Source organism: Thamnophis sirtalis, unplaced genomic scaffold, assembly GCF_051295495.1.
Source record: "Thamnophis sirtalis isolate CommonGarterSnake01/CBP01778 unplaced genomic scaffold, rThaSir2_p1.2 scaffold_5, whole genome shotgun sequence".
NCBI classification, from domain to species: Eukaryota; Metazoa; Chordata; class Lepidosauria; order Squamata; family Natricidae; genus Thamnophis; species Thamnophis sirtalis.
Window position 1 is genome coordinate 115599821 of NW_028261385.1, and position 21796 is coordinate 115621616.

General features: G+C 38.8%; 1 protein-coding gene across 1 annotated transcript in view; it reads right to left on the reverse strand.

Annotated features, from left to right (window-relative positions):
* Positions 1-534: 534 nt before the first annotated feature.
* LOC148045592 (lanosterol synthase-like) overlaps positions 535-21796 on the reverse strand; it is a 47044-nt gene continuing 25782 nt past the window's right edge. Inside the window, exons 16-22 of the mRNA XM_087716674.1 lie at positions 11996-12092; positions 10922-11027; positions 10610-10675; positions 10118-10198; positions 9778-9948; positions 8569-8647; positions 535-1329 (exon numbers count right to left, since the gene is read on the reverse strand). Of these exons, the coding sequence (XP_087572800.1) occupies positions 1114-1329; positions 8569-8647; positions 9778-9948; positions 10118-10198; positions 10610-10675; positions 10922-11027; positions 11996-12092 (816 nt within the window). The 3' untranslated portion in view covers positions 535-1113. The remainder of the gene's footprint in view (positions 1330-8568; positions 8648-9777; positions 9949-10117; positions 10199-10609; positions 10676-10921; positions 11028-11995; positions 12093-21796) is intronic.

Here is a 21796-nt window from a genome sequence, read left to right on the forward strand (position 1 = left end):
AAATCATAGAACTTCCGTGCTGGCCCATACGGCTGAAACCCACCCCTGGTATGTATGCATGCATGTATGTTGATCTATTGGAGAACCCCACATGACTCAGGAAAAATAAGCATTCCCTTTAAAAAATGAAAGAAATCCATATTTAAGGAAAGAAGAAAAAAATCATATCACCCGTCATCTTTTAATTTTTCTAAAACCTATACTTTTTATTACTACATATAAAAACTATGGATGAACCAGATCATATTTTCCTAATGCTATTTATATTCCCTAATATAAAATAGCCTATACAAGTATAGAAATTCTTGGGTTTTAGCCTAGGTAAATTACACAACTATTTGCACTAAGTCAGGCTGGGGATTAGTCTGAAAGCCAATGTTATTTGGATAAATCCTGTTTATGCAAACAAAGTGTTTATTATATTTTGAATGTGTATGCAAATATGATCCTTTTGATAATGACCTCAGAGAACTGAGGAAAGCTTGAAAACCAAAATTAAGGACATCAAAGATTACAAACATTTTTAAAATTATTGTTTATTAAAGCAAATCTATGATGAATGAAAAGTCAGAAAATTTGGATCATATATACAAAAGACAAGCATATAAAAAGAATTCATTTTTTTTAATAAGGGTCTTAATAAAACCAATTCTTCAAGGGGGAGAGAAATAGTGCACAGCGATGAAATATAGATAAATTGATGAAAGAAAGTAGCAAAAGGAAGTAGGGATATCTTAAGAAATATTAAAAAAAGAAAGAAGGAGAAAAAAATCTTAGGGTTATGCACAAGTAGGGCATATAAATGACTGGACAAAAAAAGGTGGTTAATGTTTTTCCTCTTATTTCTACTTAAGAGAGGGGAGCTTCAACAGTCAGAAGAACAAAGTTCCACAAGTCTTCAAGACTCCATATTTACATTTTTCCTCAGATGTGTTTGTCTTTGCCAGATAAGGGCTTTTTTCTTCCAAATGTAGCAGAATTTAGAGACACTTTATAAGGAGCAACAACCAACAGGGCAGCAGCAGGTTTTCACTGACTTCTCTCTTCACTGGTTCCTTGGAAAAGAGTCCCTTTGACTGCCTCAAAAAGAACCTCAGACAGACTTCAAGATTGTTACAACGAAGCAGCAAATCCTAAACTATGTCTGTTGGTCATTTCTGCAGCCAGTTCTTTCCTCCCGTTTCTTATTGCCTTTGTTGAGCATTTGCCTGAAAGAGGACTGTCAGGATATAGGGAAGAAAAGCGCCCCAGGGTCCAGACGGGGAAGACATTTCGATAGGAGCTGTAGCTGATAGCACAAGTCTTGTTAAATACACCTGCATTATTCTCCTGTAAGCAAAACAAGAAACAAAATGTAAAGCTTCCCTCTCATCTTTCCTGTGCATTTCATAGCCCAAAAGATCCTGCAGGAAAGGAAAATAAAACATGTGAGTCACCTGCACCTAACATACATGACCACATACGGGAAGCTTCTAACAAGTTGACTTGCCTTGTATATCAAAAGAATAAAAAGTCTGCATATTTTGAGGATAATTTAGGAATTCAAAAAGGAGGGACTTGCTGCTGTTGAAATGGACTTAACCAAGAAAGGTATCAGAATAAATCAAAACTGAACTCATGATATTATTGCAAAGTACAAGGCAGTAGTGGCAGATGCTTTTTGCTTTCCATCCATATTTAAGCATGTCAGCAACTTCATGAGAGTTTGGGGACAACCCACTTTAATGTATTTTAATTCATATATTAATCATTATTTAGCATATAGTAATAGCTTTGGGGATGGTGTGGTTATCCACTGACTGAGCTGCTTTGTTAGGCAGGGAAAATAGCAATAGATGGAAGCCAGACCATCTGCCTTCCTGCTCAAGAATGGCTGTCCATTAAGATGATGGACAAGGTCAAAGTACCAAGTTCTCAGGAATTCTTCTTGTTCCAAAGGTTTTATTTCTTTTAAAAAACACAAATATTTCATCATTCGTCAATCATTAAAACATTGAAGTACAATTTTTTTTGTATGCCCCTTCCTCCACCCCCAACCCCCCCTCCTCCTTCCCCCCCCCCGACTTCCCAGAACCCATACACGGTATGGATTTTTAACTAACACAGTCTAAAATCTATTGAGAAAAAAGAAATAAAGAAATCAATGACATTCTACATTGACCTTAGCTTCTTCTTGCTGAACTAACTTTAAACAATTTAAATCATTTCTGATCTTAAGCATAGGCTAACTGGAATTTCTTGGTCCCGTATTTATTTTGTATATAGTCAATCCATTTTTTCCAGTCTCGTTTATATCTCTCATTTGAGTGATCTTTAAGATATGCCGATATTTTAGCCATCTCGGCTAAGTTGGTGACTTTCAATCTCCATTCTTGGATTGTAGGCAAGTCTTCCTTCTTCCAGTATTGCGCCAACAACAGTCTTGCTGCCGTTATTAGGTGCAGAATCAGGTTAGTCTCTACCACTGTAAAATCAGTACATATACCTAGTAAAAATAACTGAGGAGTAAACTTTATCCTTCTTTTAAAGATATTTTGCATAACCCACCATATTTTTATCCAGAATGCCTTAACCTTTTGGCAGGTCCACCATATATGATAATATGTAGCATCGAGAGAACCACACCTCCAACATTTAGGCTGTACATTCGGATACATAGAAGCCAACTTTTTAGGATCTAAATGCCATCTATAGAACATCTTGTAAAAATTTTCTCTCAGATTTTGAGCTTGTGTAAATTCCACATTTCTTACCCAGATTCTTTCCCATGTCTCCAACATTATTGGTTCTTCAATATTTTGAGCCCATTTTATCATACAATCTTTAACTAATTCTGTTTCCGAATCCATCTGTATTAATACATTATATATCCTCTTTATATGCATTAAGCTTTGATCTCTTATTTGTTTAAACAAATTATCCTCAACTTGGATAAAACCAATTTTTTGATCTATTTTCCACCTAGCCTGTAATTGCCCATACTGGAACCATGTTTGAACTACCTTCTCCTCTTTTAATACCTCTAAGGATTTTAATTGTAATACCCCCCTTTCCGAGGTAAGAAGCTGCTGTCTGTAAATAATTCTATCCTGTTTTTGTGCTATATTCATATTTTCAATTGCGTGTCTAGGAATTGCCCACATGGGTATCTTGTCATTTAATTTATATTGGTATTTTTTCCAGACCTGCAGTAAAGCATTTCTTAAGATATGACTTTTAAAATTCTTATCCAATTTTTTGTTGAATAACAGATAAGCATGCCAACCATATACCAGATCGTGTCCCTCAATATTCAATATTCTATCATTGGTTAAATGAGTCCAATCACTAATTACAGATAATGCCACTGCATCATAATATAGTTTTAAATTAGGTAGTTTCAATCCTCCTCTCTCACGTACATCTTGCATTATTTTCATCTTTACCCTCGGCTTCTTTCCTGCCCATACAAATTTGTTGATACCCTTCTGCCATTCTAAAAGATTTGCATCTTTTTTAAGTATAGGTAACATTTGGAAAAGAAATAAAAATTTTGGTAAAATGTTCATTTTCACTGCCGCTATCCTACCCAGCAAAGATAAGTGCAATTTTTCCCCTTTTTTCATCTCCGTCTGTATACTATGCCAAAGTGGTTCATAATTATGCTTATATAATTTCCCATTTGAAGTTAAAATGTTAACTCCAAGATATTTGACTTTTTTAACTACCTCACATCCTAGCATCACTCCTAATTCTTCCTTTTGTTTAGTATTCATATTTATAGCTAATATTTTTGTTTTTCCTAATTTATTTTAAAGCCAAACACTTGACCATATTGATTAATCGTATTCATTAAGACCATACTGGATTCCTGCGATTGTTCCAATATTATGACCAAATCATCCGCAAAAGCACGGACTCTATATTCTTGCTGCCTGATCTTGATCCCTTTTAAACCATCCAAGCCCCGTATTTTATTCAACAGTACTTCCAAAGTTATAATAAACAATAATGGGGACAAAGGACAGCCCTGTCTTGTACCTTTTCCAATTTGAAAAGAGTCTGTTAAACTTCCATTGACTATAATTTGTGCTGTTTGCTGTTGGTATATTGCTTTAATTGACTGTAAAAAATTATCTCCTATCTGCATTTTTTGCAATATCTTCAGCAGAAATTGCCAGTTAACTCGATCAAAGGCCTTCTCAGCATCCAAAAATATAAACGCAGCAGGGATCTGGTTGTTCTTTCCCAAATATTCTAATGCATTAATAATTAATCTGACATTACTTTTCATCTGTCTCCCTTGTAGAAAACATGTTTGGTCCGTGTGTATCAATTGTTGAATAACCAACATTAACTTATTTGCTAATATTTTAGTAAAAATTTTATAATCTACATTCAGTAATGAAATAGGTCTATAATTTTTAGGTTGAGTAGTATCTTGATCTTCTTTGGGTATCAAAGATATAAACGCTGTCTTCCAAGATGGAGGCACTTTACCTTCCGTTTGAATCATATTAAATAATTCTCTAAGAGGTTCTACCATTTCTAACTGTAAGTTTTTATAGTAAACCCCTGTCAAGCCATCTGTACCTGATGCTTTCCCTGACTTTAATTGCTTAATTACCTGCAAGATTTCCCCCGAGGTTATTGGTTGATTCAATTTTTGCCTGTGCTCTTCTGTAACTGAAGGTATTTTCTCTTTATCTAAATATTTGTCTATATCTAAACCATTAATTTTATCCCCTTTATACAGTTCTGTAAAAAATTCCCGAAAGGCCTTTTGAATCTCTTCCTGTTGAAACACCTCCTTCCCTCTGTAAATCAGTTTAGATATATTTCGAGTTTTCCTTTTTTTCCTAATCTGATAAGCTAACCATCTGCCAGGTTTGTTTGCATTACAAAAAGTATTGTGTTTTGCATATAATAAATTAGTGGCTACCTGGTCAGAGATCAACATGTCAAATTGAGATTTTAATATGTTAATAGCTTCCTTAACCTTTGTATCGTCTGGGTTCATTGTTAACTCCAACTCTTTTCTCTTAATTTCCTCTTCCAGTTCTGTTCGTTTTAACCCTTGTTTATTTCTATGTGTTTTATTTATATTCATCAGCACTCCTCTCATATATGCTTTGCTTGCATCCCATACGAATTCCATAGATGTACCCTTATTCATATTCAAAACAAAATATTCAGATAGTAATTTTTTACAATCATTAATATACTTTTCATATCTAAATAAGTTTTCATTCAATCTCCAAGACCTTCTTGCCTGCACTACCCTTCCCAACTCCATCCAAACTGGGTTATGGTCCGAAAGGACCCTAGCCGCAATCTTTGTCTTCTTGACCCTAGAAAGCAAATCATTAGTGGTTAGTATAAAATCAATCCTTGAAAGGGATTGATGCCTGTCCGAGAAGAAAGTGAAGTCATATTCCTCTGCATTTCTTTCTCGCCAAATATCTCTCAATTCAAAGTCATCCATGATGTCAAAGAAAGGTTTGGGTAACTTTGCTCGCATCTTAGTATTTAGGCGGGAAATCTTCTTATCTCTCTTTGTGTCTATCAGTCCATTCCAGTCACCCAATAGTATACAGGAACTATAGTCCCACTATACTAATTTAGCATGAAGATTTCTATAGAATCTATCTTGCTGTTGATTGGGAGCATAAATTCCCAAAAGTAATGTCTTTTTCCCTTCTAGAATTAAGTCTAAAGCAATATATCTTCCGAAGGGATCTGCTTCTATTAATTCAGCTTTCATATCTTTTCTTAAGTATACAACTATACCATTCTTCTTTTCCATAGCGGAAGCTGCAAAATGTTGACCAAGTTTTAAGTTAATCAAATATTTTTGATCAGTTGACTTGATATGAGTTTCTTGCAAACAAATCACATCATTCTTAAACTGTTTGAGATAATGAAATATTTTCTTCGTCTTCTGTGGAGAATTCAGTCCGTTGACATTCCATGTTAAAATCTTAGTTGTCATCTTTGGTTGGCTGAAGCATTTTTAGAGCTTCCTGCATGGCCTGTTTAACCTTAGGTCTAGCTCCTTCCACTGCTTCCAGACTTGTTATTGTAGTTCCTTGTTCGATGGCCGGTGATTGTTGATGCTGTTGCTTTTTAGCTTGTTTCTCCATTCGTCTAGTAGTCATGCGGCTAGGTCTTTGTTCCATAACACCTTGCACTTTTAGAAGAGAGAGATGCTCCATCTTATCTGGTGGTTGTGTAGTTTGCTGTCTATCCTGTCCTTCTTGTGGTCTTTCTCCAGGTCCAGATGGTGCAGGGTATCCGGCCTTCAATATATTATAATAAAAATCTCGGGCTTTCCATACAGAGATGAGGCGATATCTTTGCTTATCAAATGTAAATATAATGCCAAATGGTGCATCCCATCTATACTGTATCTGACGATTTCTGAGTTCTTCGACCAAAAAAGCGTAGTCTCTCCTGGCTCTTAACATTTGAGGTGGTATCTCTTTCAAAACAATCAGGTCTTGACCGCCAATTTGAAGCTTAGTGTTATAAGATGCTTGCAGTACCATATTTCTAAGCTCTCTTATAGTAAAATATATAACGATGTCTCGGGGAAGCTGCTTCTGCTTTGCCAGCCAAGAATTAACGCGGTAAGCTTTGTTGATTTGCCAGTCAAGATTGTCCCTGGTCTTCCCATCAGGCGGTCAAAAGCTTCCGATAGGATCTGTTTCAAGTTCTCCTGTTTCTCCTCACGCAGCCCCCTTACTCTTAATGCAAACTCCATTTGTCGGTACTGTATCATAATAATTTCTTTTTCAGCATTTTCCACTTTTTGTTCCACCACCTCTGTTTTCAATGTCAAGTTAGTATTAGCATCATTAAGAACCTCTAGAGTATCTTCCATTCCAGAAGTATGTTCTGTCAATACAGTTACAAGTCTCAGCATTTCATCTCTAATTTTAACAACCTTAGCGTCGATTTTCTCATACAGCTCCTGTTTAAGTCCTTTTATTTCACTTTTGATTTCTTCTTTCATTTCTTTTATTTCCTCTTTTCTCTCCTGCTTTATCACCTCTCTATTATCTCTAAACTTATTTTCCATTTTAATTGTCAGTGCATTAAGAGCCTCGCTTAGTTTGCTCAGGAAAAATTCTTTCGTTAACACATCCCCAGCAGGGGGCGTAGGAAGCGGAGGCTGCAGCTTTGTGCCAGGCACTGGGGATGTGCCCCTGGAAGTAGAGGGTGACGACTTCAAATTAATATTTAGTTTTGAAGCCATTTCAAAATTTATCTGCCTGCAATTAATAAAACTCTGTTGCCTGAATATGCAGCTTTAAGTAAAGAAGCTGAGTTCCCCTTTTACTTTGAAGTTTAAGGCTTGGCAAAACTTTCAGTGAGTAAACATTGTAACAAGACAGTTCAGCAGATTCATCATCATTTAACTTCCAGATAAGCAAGATTAATGAGGGAGTGAAAATCTTGTAGAAATGAAACTAATTAAAAAGCTTCTGCTGGCCGATTGTGAAACAAATGATAAGCATCCTCCTTTGTTTTGAATTCTTGTAATAGTTAACAAAAAGTGTTCGTTATTACCGGAGAAACCAACCTGCTCGGCGCCATTTTAAAAGCCTCTAAGTAAATAGTTTTTCGGAGGAGAAAAAGAAAAGAAGCTAAACTCTTGATAAACAATTATTGCCTACGTAATACGGATCCAGCTCGTGATAAGATTAAATCAATCAAAACTTTGAACTGAGTGGGGGAGACCTACTTTGTCCCGCACAAGGCAGTTTGAAGTTCCCAGCATGGACAGCCATTCTGCTTTGGGCTAGCCCCCCTCTCCCTGCAAGCACAAAAGCTGCAAAAATGGAAGCGCATTTGCCAGCAAAACAAATTCTTCTTTCCTTCTTGCTGAAGGATAAGAAAACCTGATAAGACGTCAGAGGGAAGATCCTCTAAACAGATACGTAGCCAGGAATTCGGAAGCAGCTTGTTTTTTGCTGCCACCACCAGCAGGCTCCACCCAGGAAGCCTTCTCAGGAATTCTTTTAGTGTAGGAATATTATTGATAAGATAAAAGTCTTAACAAACCTTGTAGGTTTTGTTGAATTATGTTACTTCTGAAATGTGTGCATGATGTTACTTTTAACGATTGGTTTACAGTGATGTTTCTTTGACTGGTTCATGGCAATGTATGATTTTCAAACCTGCATAAATGGGATGTGGCCATTTTGGAACTTGCTTCTTGGCAATCTTTTTTTTTTTTTTTAAGTCTTATTGCTTTCCATCTATCTGGTGTGGCTTATTGGCTCTGCACGCCGGATAAAAGGACCTAAGCTGAGAAGAGGACTTTGAGAACTAAGCCTTTTAAGCATTAAAAACTGTTGGCATGGCAGTTCCTCAAGAGTAGCCTAAGAGTGGGAAAGAATATACCACTTAGCTGGTAGGCCGTGCAGAAGATAAGTAAAAACATATCAGTAAATCCTACAGAGCAACAGAAAAGGAACTTTTTTGATGCTGAAAAATCCAGGGAGAACGATTATAAGGGCTAAGTAATTGAGGCACAATGCTTTTAAGCAAAAGACAGGTAAACTGAAAAAAGAGACATTTTACCTGGGGCCAGTCCCCATTAGGCAGCTGTTTCTCAATCAATAGTTTAATTCCCTTTTCCAGAACTCCAACATCTGGATACCTGCAAAGCAAAATGAACCAATCAGATGTAGTAATTAAGAGGCTGGACAGAAACTAGAAGCTAGTAGGTTCTAGTGCTCCATTAATCATGAAAGCTGGCTAGATGACTCTGGGCCAGTCACTCTTTCCCAATCTAATTCATCCCACAGAGGACAAGAGAAGGAGGTCAGAGCATAATGTGTATTGCCTTGAATGCACATTATAAAGGCAGGATAGAAATCACCATCTTCCCCTTCTCCTCCACTTGCTTCCTATAAAACTGCTACAAGCAGATTCAGGGAACTTAACTTGCAGTTAAATTTAGAGAAAGAAAAGATAGCAGAGAAAACATCTATGTTCAGAAAAGCTCTTTTTCCATGTGCTACAGTACCCCAAGCACAAAAATCCAGTCCAATCTCTTGTTAGAATTTCCATCAGAGACCTGTGATTAATTACCCAATTCATGGCAAACATTTAAGGTGGCTGAGGGCATTGCTGAAGGGTCTTGTGGTATATAATAGGTCTTCAGATAGACTCTATTCACAACTCAGCACACTTTATTTGAAATGATAGAAAATTGAATGTGGGTGTGAGACTATGGAGAAAATGCTGTTTCGGGAAACATCCTAAGGATACTGTTTTGCACAATCAGTTACAGCACCTATATTGGAAGTGGTTGTGTGGACCAGTGGTGGGTTTCAAAAAAAATTGCTACCTATTTTGTGGGTGTGGCCTATTTTGTGGGTTTGGCTTAGCGGTCATGTGACTGTGTGGGTGTGGCCAACTTGATGTCACTCACCAGGAGATGTCATGGCTTGGGTAAAATGTGGTGAAGCTCACTTAACAACACTCTTACTTAGCAACCAAAATTTTGGGCTCAATTGTAGTCATAAGTCAAGAACTATCTCTGCTTTCCTCTGCATGGCAGCCTTGTCCTAGTAAACTCCTTCTCCTTTCTGGCAATTTTTCTGACACCAAAATAATCCAAACAATGTAAGGTTTCCTGTTGCAGCAGAGGGTTGGACTATATGATCTTCTAGCCCTAAATTGCTGTGCTGTTTTCCCTCCCTCCCTCCCTTACTTCTTTCTTTCTCCCTTCCCTCTGTGGGAAGCCACCAACCCCCAAAGGCAGTGGATCCTGCAAGCTCTTACCTAGCAGCCATGAGTCCCAAGAGAGCCCAACAGGTGTTGTGGATCTGCGATGCAATGCTCTGGACATATCTGCGTTGTTCACAAGACTCAAAGTCCTCTCCCCAACCACCATCCTCCATCTGCTTGGAGACTAAGAACTCACAAGCCCGGGACACTGCCTGACAGGCCGCTCTAGGAGGAGAAAGGCAAAAGGATGGAAATACAGAGCCACCCTTGCCAACCAAAAGAGTGATTGGAAGAGCAAGGAAAAAGATTTTATCCTAAAGTGCTCATGAGAAGTTTCTTCCACTGCCAATCTTTCCTCCTAACCAGAAATGAAAGGAGAAAGGAGGTGACTCACCTGCCACAGTAGGTCTGCTGCATACAAGCATGTGCTTCTAATCCGAACCATGTGCCATAAGTGAAGCACACACCCCAGCTTCTAAAAAGGAGAAGAAATCAGTCAGCCAATGCAGACTGCTCAGGGCAGAAGGGAAGGGAGGGTAAAATACTGGGCTGTCTGTTGTTCATTCTCTGCAGCAATAAGAGAGAGAGAGAGAGGGAGGGAGGGAGGGAGGGAGGGAGGGAGGGGGAGAGAGAGAGAGAGACGGAGAGAGAGAGAGAGAAAGAGATGGAGATGTGCCTGCCAGAAACAGGTTCACAGTGGGTAACCTTCTGCTACAATGACAAAGGGCCACTGAGTGCAAACCAACAAGTGAGAAAACAGGATCTGTGAAACAAGATCTATTCCAGGGATTTCCCTATTTGCAATGACACATTTTCCAATCCAAAGAAATGTCTGGAATAGACAGCCCTAAAACTGTCAAGCTGTATTTATTTAGAAGATACTCACCCTTCCCATGACCCATCAGCTCTCTGCTTTTTCTGACAATACCTCAAGCCCTTTTGCAGTATCTCTCTAAGTAAAAAGGAGAACACAATGGGAAACCATTTCAACATTTCCACTCTCTGTTCTCTCCTTCCTAAGCTATCAAGATTTTCTCTCCCCTTAAGGAATCATGATCTATTTCCTCCCCTGCCCTGATTCTGCACTTTGTCCTCTAGCAGACTTTCTCAAAAAGAAGGTCCAGTAAAATAAAATAAAGTAAAATAAAAGTAAACTCTGAAAGAGTCTTTCCTTCTACCCTCACTCGCCTTTGTTTACCTGATTTCCAGGGTTCTGTGTTCCGGGAAGCACTTGTGGAAATGCTTCAGCGCCTGCATCACAGCTGAGGTACATTCCACATATGTATAGTCAACCATGATATCACCTAAACACCACACAGCAACAAGTAGGTCAGAATGATCTGGATGTTGGATGCGGAATATACTATATACCATGTGGTGCCCCACCCACCACCCACCACCCTTTGGCCTCTGCCTCCAAGCGATTTACCTCCTTGCAGCAAATGGGGGAAATGGGGTTTGCAGAGGCTGCAATAGGCTGTGGCAATCCCTGCAGCCTGAAACAGCTGATGATCGGGAGGGTCATGCTTAAACTGAAATTGAAAGTGAAACTTGCTGTTTGCTGCAGGAGGCAAATTGCTGGGAGGCAAAGGCAGATTTTTTTTTCTTGTGCTAATCAAGCTGTTTGCTGCAAGGAGGTAAATCAACAACTATAAATGCCTATAGAATGTTCAAATTATTAGACTTATTTTTTAAAGACTACTTTATTATTGTTCTAGATGACTTAACAAAAAGAAGAACCTTTTTAAAATAAATGCTTGATCTGAAGAGGCCCAATGCTATTGTATCTTTTTTAAAATAGCAGAGAATAATGTATACTTCCAGAAAGCCACATCAATTTTAACAGCATCTGTAGAAGTATAGTCTGAAATATAACACCACAAACAGTGTATATCGTCTGTACTGTTTGCTGTTTGTTGCAAGGAGGCAAATTGCTGGGAGGCAGAGGCAGATTTTTTCCCCTTGTTTTTCTCCCCAAAAGCTAGGTGCATCTTATACTTCAGAGCATCTTATACTTAGAAAAATACGGTACTTTTCTTTCTTCCAGTGAACTTCTGGCATGTTTTACATGGTGAAGCCATCAAAAGGCAAGAAAACTGCTGAGCACTGGCAACGTGAGGGGAGGGCGGTAGATTCAACCCATCTTTATTCTATAAAGGCAACCATCCCTTGGACAGAATAAACCGTAGCAGAGACTGACATGAATTGTGTAGAAAGGGAACCGAAGGCCTTCTAGAGAAAGTAAAGAAGCCATGTAAGTTTTTACTCTTACCAAATACCTCTGAAGGATTCAACAACTCCAGCAACCAGCCTCCGCGCATAGTTTCATAGGTTGAAAAGCCACCATCCGCATTCTGCATGTTTAGCAGCTAAAGAGAGAGAGAGGACAAAGAACAATCTGACTTGGTCAAAGAGGAGTCCAGGAAGCTCCAAAAAAGTTCAGACTTTATCTGCCTTGAAAATCGTCTCTAATGGAGCCATCACTCCATCTAGATCAGTGGTTCTCACCTTCCTAATGCCGCAACCCTTTAATACAGTTCCTCATGTTGTGGTGATCCCCAACCATAAAATTATTTTCATTGCTACTACGTAACTAATTTTGCTACTGTTATGAACTGTAATGTAAATATCTGATATGCAGGATGTATTTTTATTGCTATAAGTTGAACATAATTAAAGCATAGTGATTAATCACAAAAACAATATGTAATTATATATTGTGAAATATTTATTTCTAATTACAAATAAATGAAATTTTGTCTTGAAGCATGGTATAGCACAGGGGTAGGCAATCTTAAAACACTCAGAGCCAACTCAACATCACTCCCACCCAGTCACATGACATCCCCCCCCCGAAAGGCTTACCCAGGTTTCATGGCTCAGTGTTTTCTGTGGGAATAGGGTCTCTCTCTCTTCTCTCCCCCTCCCTCTCATTTCTGTTTTTCTCTATTTTTCCTCTTCCTTTCTCTTCTTTCTTCCTTTCCTTTGCCTCTTTCTTTTTCTTTCTTTCTCATTGAACATGATAGCAAATCCAAAATAAAGTTATTAATTGTAGGAAATTGCTTCTCTGCAATCTATTCATAGTGAACTCTATGTTGATAGAAACTGGCAAGATTGTACTAATAGCAATAGGATATATATTTTGATTTCTTTTGAGTTTGACAATATAATATGTTACCTAAATTATAAATAATCTTATTTTCAGAAGCATTTTTTCGCCTTCTCTTTTATTTTCTTTAAAAAATATCAGACTTGCTTCCAATTTGTGCCTTCTGGCAAACTGCAGTTTTCTTGGCAAGAGATCTAGCTTGCCATTGCTTTCGTCATAGGTCTGACAAAGTTAGTCTTTCTTTCTTTCTTTTTCTTTCTTTTCTCTTCCTTTCTTTCCCCCTGATTTGTTCCCCTCTCTTTTCCCTCTCTCTCATTCTCTCCCTTCAGCTCTTTCATTTCTTTCTCCCTCTCGCCCTTCTCTCTCTAATTTGTCTGCCTTTATTTTCCCTCTTTCCCATTCCCTCCTTCCAGCTCTTTCATTTCTCTCTCTCTCTATCTCTCTCTCTTTCTCCCCTTTTCTCTTTCATCTCTTTCTTGCATGTGCAAGCAAAATACCTTCCTGGGCCGGGATCACGGCAGCGGGGACAGTGACTCCTTCCGCTGCCGCCACTGAGAAGTGAGTAGCTAGTTGTGCTGCGCAGGAGAGCCACGCTGCACAGGAGACTCCTCAGCGCCAGACTCCTCAGTGCCAGGTCCCCTTCGTGTTGGCTCAGGAAAGAGCCGGAGCAGCCACCTCTGGATGCAGAGAGGGAAGAGTTCCAGAGCCCTGCGCAAGGAGAGCCATGTGCAGCACAGGAGAACTGGAGCTCTTCCCTCCCTGCACCCAACCAGCTGCTGCTGCTCCCCATTCCCCTCTTTCCTGAGCCAACACGAAGGGGACAGCAGCTCACACCGACCTAGTCTAGTGCTGAGGAGTCTCCTGCGCAGCGTGGCTCCCCTGTGCTGTGTACCCAGTTACTCACCTCATTGCGCAGTGTTGTCCCCTCCGCCTTGATCCTGGCCCAGGAGGATATTTTGCTTGTGCATGCGCTAGAGATGAGCAGCTAACAATTTCCCCCTCGGATCCTGGCGGAACTAAGCAGAGCCAGCTCAGCAGAGCCAGGTCTGTGCCGGGGGCAGGGAAGCGATGTCAGGTGGAAACTCGACCACCACCGCAGCCTCTCCTCAGCCGTTACCCTTCTCACTGCCCAAGCCTTCCCCTTTGATGCAGCTCAACCCTGGCGAAGGAGTGCGCCCTGTAGGAGCTCCCTGGCAGGAACACTTGCTGAAAAACGCCTGCTGGGAAGCCTGTCAGTCTTCTGGCACCTCTCCTTCCGCCGCGCGGGGAACCCGAGCCGCTCCTTCCCTTTGGGCAGCTTCTCACTAGCCTCTCTGTGGGAGGCTCCTCGGTGACCCCTGTGAAAAGGTTGTTCGACCCCCAAAGGGGTCGCGACCCACAGGTTGAGAATCGCTGATCTAGATGTATATTCAGCCCCATACTTCCCTGAAAATCACAATTCCTCTGTGAATTCAGTCTAACTTATTGTTTGTGGGCACACCTTGTACTGCTGCTTTTTTTAAAAAAAAATATTTTGTTTCTACAAACTTTACATCTTTGCAACACATTACATTTTTTACCTATCTATGATGTCTGTTTTATCTATACAAATACATCTTTTATAACTATGACTATATATAATATTCTATATGTTCTATGTATAGCAGTTTTTACTACATTTATGTTGTTTTGTATAATCTATATAAATAAAAATGTAATGATTGTTTGTTCAAAATCGCTAATCTCCGAAAGTGCTTCACCGATTGCTTTGAAATTTTGACACAATGTTGCATTCGAATGGCGTATATTATACACATATATTACATAGATGTCACACCTGTGATAGGTAAAAACATTATTTTTTGTAAAAAATGCTTTTTTGAAAACCAATGCCATCTGGTGGACGTAAAAGAACACACGCTATACTAAATATTTCATTATTCCATTTCAATGTTTCCAACGTCATCTGATGGATGTAAAAGCAACACACGCTATACTAAATATTTCATAATTCCATTTCAATGTTTCCAGCTCCATCTGGTGGACGTGAGAGCAACACATGCTATACTAAATATTTCATGATTCCATTTCAATGTTTCCAGCGCCATCTGGTGGACGTAAAAGCAACACACACTATACTAAATATTTCATGATTCCATTTCAATGTTTCCAATTGCATTGTTATATTGAATTTTCATAGATTTCGATTTATTTTCATTTTGATTTAATTATTTTGTGTGACATTGCATTGGAATTGAGCTGTGTCATTTATCATAGCGTTCATTTAGTGAGTATAGTATATTCGGAACAATTCGGCCTCTCTCTAGCTTCACCTCGACGGTCCCTTTATATGTCTTGCTGGGCTGCGGCCACACTCTTTCCCCTTTCCGCCCCTCATCGGACGAGCTTTGGTCATTTCCGTGAAGGGGAGCCGAAGCCCTTCGGCCTCTCCCTCCCCTCTCTCCCCTCCCCTCCCACCGGGCTTTTGCTGTCTGCGGCGGGGTGCCACCTACGCCATCCCTCGGCTGCCTTCCCCCGTCCTTAAGCCGGCCTACCCTAGGCCAGCCCAATGGAGCTCCAGAGGAGGAGGAGGCGGAGCTAGCCGCACGCACTTTCCACCCCACCTCACAGCGAGCCAGCTACGGCCTTCCCAAGGCGGTTTTGATGGGGCAGTGGCAGCGGTGGCAGCCTGAGGTGCAGTGGGGCTGGGGCAGCCCCTGGGTGCCCCTTGAGGCGGCACACAAAGGACTTCTCCTCCTCCGAGATCCTAGACATCTCACTCTCCTGAGCCACCGACTTGGGGAAGCCCGAGCGCAGCTCCTCCGAGGAGATGCTCAACAACTTCCACGAGGTCGACAGCCCCGGCACCATCTCCCCCAACCAGCCTCACCCGGCCCAGCAGCCCCGAGTCCTGACCAATGGCAGCACCCACCCGCCGCCCCACTACGCCCAAACTGGGTCACAGCAACGCATGGCCGGGTACAGCTAGTATATAATATATTAAATCTTTTATAACTGATTTTATATATTTGTGCATTTACTTTATTTCATACATTTTTTTCATTCTATATGTAATATTCTATATATTCTATGTATAACAGTTTTTACTACATTTACATCATTTTGTATAATATTTATTTGCTATAGTCTATCTCATATTTCAATCTTTTAATCCTTTTCCGGTTTTGTAGTTGTCTATTGTTTTGTTCATCTTTCTTCCTTTCTTTTTTGCTTTCCTGCTTTTCCCCTCGTTTCCTTTAGCCAATAAATCCCATACGGAGTAATATTCAGATTCGTCTTTCTCTTTTAGTTTTTTCGTGAGCCATCGTTGATATCTGTTATAGCTTTGAAGTCGCCAATTAGACATATATCATATTCTATTTCTATTATTTTTTGGTGGATCTTCTTATAAAATTCTTTTGGGTTTTTATTTGGGGCGTATATTGCTGTGAGAAGAATTTTTCTTTGTTCTGTTTCTATTTCTATCATTAAAATCCTCCCCTCTTCATCTGCATATTTTTTTTTGCATTTATCCATTCTTTTATATATATTGCAATTCCTCCTTTTTTGTGCTAATGTTGCAAATAATTTTCCTAACTTTGGATATTCTAGTAGTTTGTTATATTGCTTTTTAATATGTACCTCTTGAAGGCATACTATGTCCATATTCATTTTTTGTAATCTAGTCAAGTTTGCCTTCTTTTTTCCAGTGAATTTAATCCATTTAGTTTTAGTGAGAGTAACTTAATTTCTTGTTCCATTGTGTTATTTGTATGCCGCCCTTAGTTTCCTTGCGTTTCTTGTCTCTATTCCTATTTTACTACCTTCTTGTTCTATTTGTTCTCTTTCCTGTCTTCTTCTTTGTTCTTGTTCTCTTTCTTCCTCTGTTTTCAACTGACTGTTCTTCTTGACTTCTACTCTCTGGTTCCTCTTTACTTTCTTGTTCTTCCTCAGCGGTGATATGATGTTCAAAGAACTCATGTGCTTTCTCAACTGTGTCTATTTTATATCTTTTATCCTGCCAGGTAATCATCACTCCCTCTGGTGTGAGTCATCTGAACATTACATTGTACTTTATTAGTTGTTGTGTAAGGAACATATTGCCTTCTCTGGTCTCTCACTATTTTCGGGATTTGTCTCAGGATTTGTATCTCTCTTCCTTTATATGTTATTTGTTCTTCTCTCACTTTCCTATATACTTCATCTCTTACCGATTTTCTAGTAAAGTGGGAGCCTGTGTCTCCTGGCATAATTTGTGTGGATTTGATACACCTCTTCTATGTCCCTTCTTGTTTCTTGTTTGTTTTTTTGTAATATGTTCGCAACAATCTCTGTGATTGTTTCCTCTAAATCCTCCTCCTTTTCTTCTACTATATTTTGAAAGCGGAGAAAGAAGCCAGCTTTTTCAAGTTCCAAAAATACTATTTTTTCCCTAATTGTCTGTTTAGTGTAGTCAGCTTCTAATCTACAATCTCTATTCTCTCCTCTGTTTTTTCTACCTTTGTTTCTACTTTTTGAATTTTTTGCCAATTTTTTGTTATTTCGCTTTGTATTTTCCCTATTGTATCATCTATTCTAATCTCTCTTCATTTCTCCCATTTCTAGTTTAATTTCTTCATGATTTCTCCTAGTTTCTTTGTGATTTTTTGTAATTGATTCTTGTGTTTTTGTAATTGTTTCTTTTGTTTTTGTAATTGTTTCTTGTGTTTTCAGCATTGTTTCTTGTATCATTGCTAATGCATCTTGCATACACTGAAGGTTCATTGTTGAGCTCGCTTTCTCTAGACCCAGTGTGCTCTCAATTGTATGCTGGTTTGACTTCCTGGGCGGGGCTTACTGATGGAAGCAGCTTAACATAGCTGCTCCCGAGTTCCTGGTCGCGTTATCTGTTTAGACGATCGTTTATCAGACTTCTGACAGGTATCTTACTCTTCGGGCAAGAAGGGAAGAAGATTAGTTCTGCTGTGCAAGTGCCTTTTGATCTTTGCAGCTTCTGTGTCTGCGGAGAGAGGGGGGCCAGCCGAAGGCAGAACTGTATCCATGCTGGGAATCTCCAGCTGCCTTGCAGCACAAAATAAGCATTCTCCCACTCAGAACAAGGCTTGAACTATTTGATTTTAATACGAGCTGAACTCGTATGCGAGAACTTTAATTGTTTATTCAAATCCTAGCTTCATTTTTACAAGATCTTCCGTTAATCTAGCTATTTAAAGAGACATTTAAAATGGCAATGAGCCTGCTGAATTCTTCCGTAACAATGATTATTTTCTTAATCTCCTTGTTAAGTTCTACGGAGCTTTAAAACTTCAAAGGAAAGGAGTGATTTATTACTTTCCCTCACAGCCGGCCAGCAGAGTTTTACTAATTAGTTTCACTTTTACAAGACTTTCTTTCTTCCGTTAACTCTGCTAATATAGAGACACTTAAAATGGCGATGAGTATGCTGAACTGTTTCGCTACAATATTTATCTTCTGAAACCTTTTGCAAAGTCCTACGGAGCCTCATAAATTTCAAAATAAAGGGGAGATTTAGTACCTCTTTCCATAGCTGTACAGTGGGCCAGTAGAGTTTTACTAATTGCTTGAAGATAAAACTTGGAATGGCCTCAAAACCAAATCCTAATTTGAAACCCCCTCCCTCAGCCCCCAGAAGCACATCGCCAATACCTAGCACAAAGTCGCAGCCTCCGCCCTCCATGCCCCCTACTGGAGATTTGCTAACAAAAGAATTTTTCTTGAGGGAATTAAATGAGGCTGTCAACACTCAGACAATTAAAGTGGAAGACAAACGTAAAGATTTTAAAGAGGAAATAAAAGAGGAGATAAAAGAGGAGATAAAAGAACTTAAAGAGGAGTTGTATGATAAAATTGATGCCAGGGTTGCTAAAATTAGAGATGATATGCTGGGGCTTGTAACTGTACTGACAGAACATGTTTCCGGAATTGAAGATAGTCTAGAGGATCTTAATGAAGCTAATATAAACTTGACATCAAAAACAGAGGTGGTGCAACAAAAAGTTGAAAATGCTGAAAAAGAAATTATGATACAGTACAGGCAAATGGAACTGGCATTAAGAGTAAGGGGGTTGCATGAAGAAAAACAGGAAAACCTGAAACAGATTCTTTCAGAAGCTTTTGATAGTCTGGTGGGAAGACCGGGGGCTAAGTTTGACTGGCAAATCGATAAAGTTTATCGCGTTAACCCTTGGGTCGCAAAGCAGAAGCAGCTCCCTCGAGACATTGTTATATATTTCACTACAAGAGAGCTCAGAAACACGATATTACAAGAGTCTTATAACACTAAGCTCCAAATTGGGGGTCAAGACCTGACTGTTTTGAAAGAGATACCACCTCAAATGCTAAGAGCCAGGAGAGATTATGCTTTTTTAGTTGAAGAACTTAGAAACCGTCAGATACAGTACAGATGGGACGCACTATTTGGCATTATACTTACATTTTATAGGCAAAGATATCGTTTCAACTCCGTATGGAAAGCCCGAGATTTTTATTATAATATTTTGAAGGCTGGACATCCTGCACCATCTGGACCCGGAGAAAGATCACAAGAAGGACAAGACAGACAGCAAACCACACAACTACCAGATAAGATGGATCATCTCTCTCTCCTAGAAGCGCAAGGTGTTATGGAACAAAGACCTAGCCGTATGATTATACTAGACGAATGGAGCAACAAGCTAAAAGGCAACAACCTCAACAATCACCTGCCATCGATCAAGGAGCTACAGCAACAAGTCCAGAAGCAGTGGGAGGAGCTAAGCCAAAGGTTAAACAGGCCATGCAGGAGGCTCTAAAAAAGCTTCAGGTAACCAAAGATGACAACTAAGATTTTAACATGGAATGTCAATGGATTGAATTCTCCACAGAAGAGAAAGAAAATATTTCACTATCTTAAACAGTTTAAGAATGACATAATTTGTTTGCAAGAAACTCATATTAAATCAACCAATCAAAAATATCTGATTAACCCAAGACTTGGTCAACATTTTATAGCTTCTGCTATGGAAAATAAAAATGGTATAGTTGTATACTTAAGAAAAGATATGAAAGCTGAATTAATTGAAGCAGATCCCTATGGAAGATACATCGCGTTAGATCTAATCCTAGAAGGGAAAAAGACATTGCTTTTGAGAATTTATGCTCCTAATCAACAGCAAGACGGATTCTATAGAAATCTTCATGCTAAATTAGTACAGTGGGATTATAGGTCTTGTATACTATTGGGTGACTGGAATGGCGTTATAGATACCAAGAGAGATAAGAAGATTTCTCGCCCAAATACTAAGATGCGAGCAAAGCTACCTAAATCCTTTTTTGACATGATGGATGACTTTGAACTGAGAGATATCTGGCGAGAAAGAAATGCAGAGGAATATGATTTTACCTTCTTTTCTGATAGACATCAATTCTTTTCTAGGATTGATTTCATACTAATCACTAATGATTTGCTTTCTAGGGTGAAGAAGACAAATATTGCGGCTAGGGTCCTTTCGGATCATAACCCAGTTTGGATGGAATTGGGAGGGATGGTACACACAAGAAGGTCTTGGAGATTGAATGAAAACTTATTTAGATATGAAAAGTATATCAATGACTGTAAAAAATTGCTAACCAAATACTTTGTTTTTAATATGGATAAGGGTACACCTATGAAATTCGTATGGGATGCAAGCAAAGCGTATATGAGAGGAGTACTGATAAATATAAATAAAGCACATAGACATAAACAAGGGGTAAAACGAACAGAATTGGAAGAGGAAATTAAGAGGAAAAAACTGCAGTTAACATTGAATCCAGGCGATGCAAAGGTCAAGGAAGCAATTGGTTTGAGAGTGAAGATGTTGGTGATGCTGGATTGGATGCTGCCTTCCTATTCATTTTACTAATTGTTGTTGTTGTACTTGTCATTTTTGATTTTAATTTCTTTACAATGTTTTCCCACAATAGCATATACTTCTCTTTGCCCACTGCCTGTTTCCACTCTCTTACCAGCCCCTTCAATCTTTGAACTTTCCCTCTTCCATGTACATTTCAATTCAATATCATTCAATCTTACAATCTAACAATTTAATTTCTATATATTCGGGTTTGTATGTAAGTCAATACACACAATATTCATGCAATATTCAATATATTTAACCTAACACGTTCTTGATTTGATTCAGTATATAACCTTATATCGTCTGTTTAATAACTACAAACTATTACTCCCTACTTCAACACTATATTACTATTATTATTTTTTTATATTCTCAAGGTATACAGTATGTTTAGGCTAATAGATCCTTAATTTAATTCTTATATACTATTATATATTATGTCATCTATTTATAACGTTGATAATTTCAGAGTATCACAGATAGTTCATATATCCTCTATGCTCTCTCTTCCAATTATAATATGGTTCAATACAATTCAACAATATTTTATCTCACCACAGTTCAGTTTAGCTTTATATTTCTTCTTTCAATGTTATCCTTCAAAATAAAAGATTTTTTTTTAGTCCAATTTCAGAGATCACAACAACAATATATTTTCATGTTGCATCAGCAGATTTGTCCTATATATTGTTATTCAGTTCACCATCCACTAGATGGCGATGTTACTCTTCTTTCGTATAGGCTTTTTTTTTTTTGCGCTCTTCAATCATCCGATATTTTCTCTCAAGTATTCCAAAGTATTTCTCTCTCCTTCTTCGCTGTTATCACTGATTTATCTGGCTCCAATTTCTGTTTATTGTCCAAATCGCTCCAACAGCCCTCTCCTCCTCTGCTTATTCCGTTCCGTTCTTAAATCACTCCAAGTCTTCTATTGCTACAGGAAATCACATGCTTTCAGCTCTCCTTATAGCTGCCAATATTGAGCTGTATCCAGCTCGCTTCAAAGCTTTGAAATTCTACCTCAAAGAATCTTTAGTAGAATTTACATCGTTTTAGTTTAGTTGTTTTACTTATTCTCACCGATGTT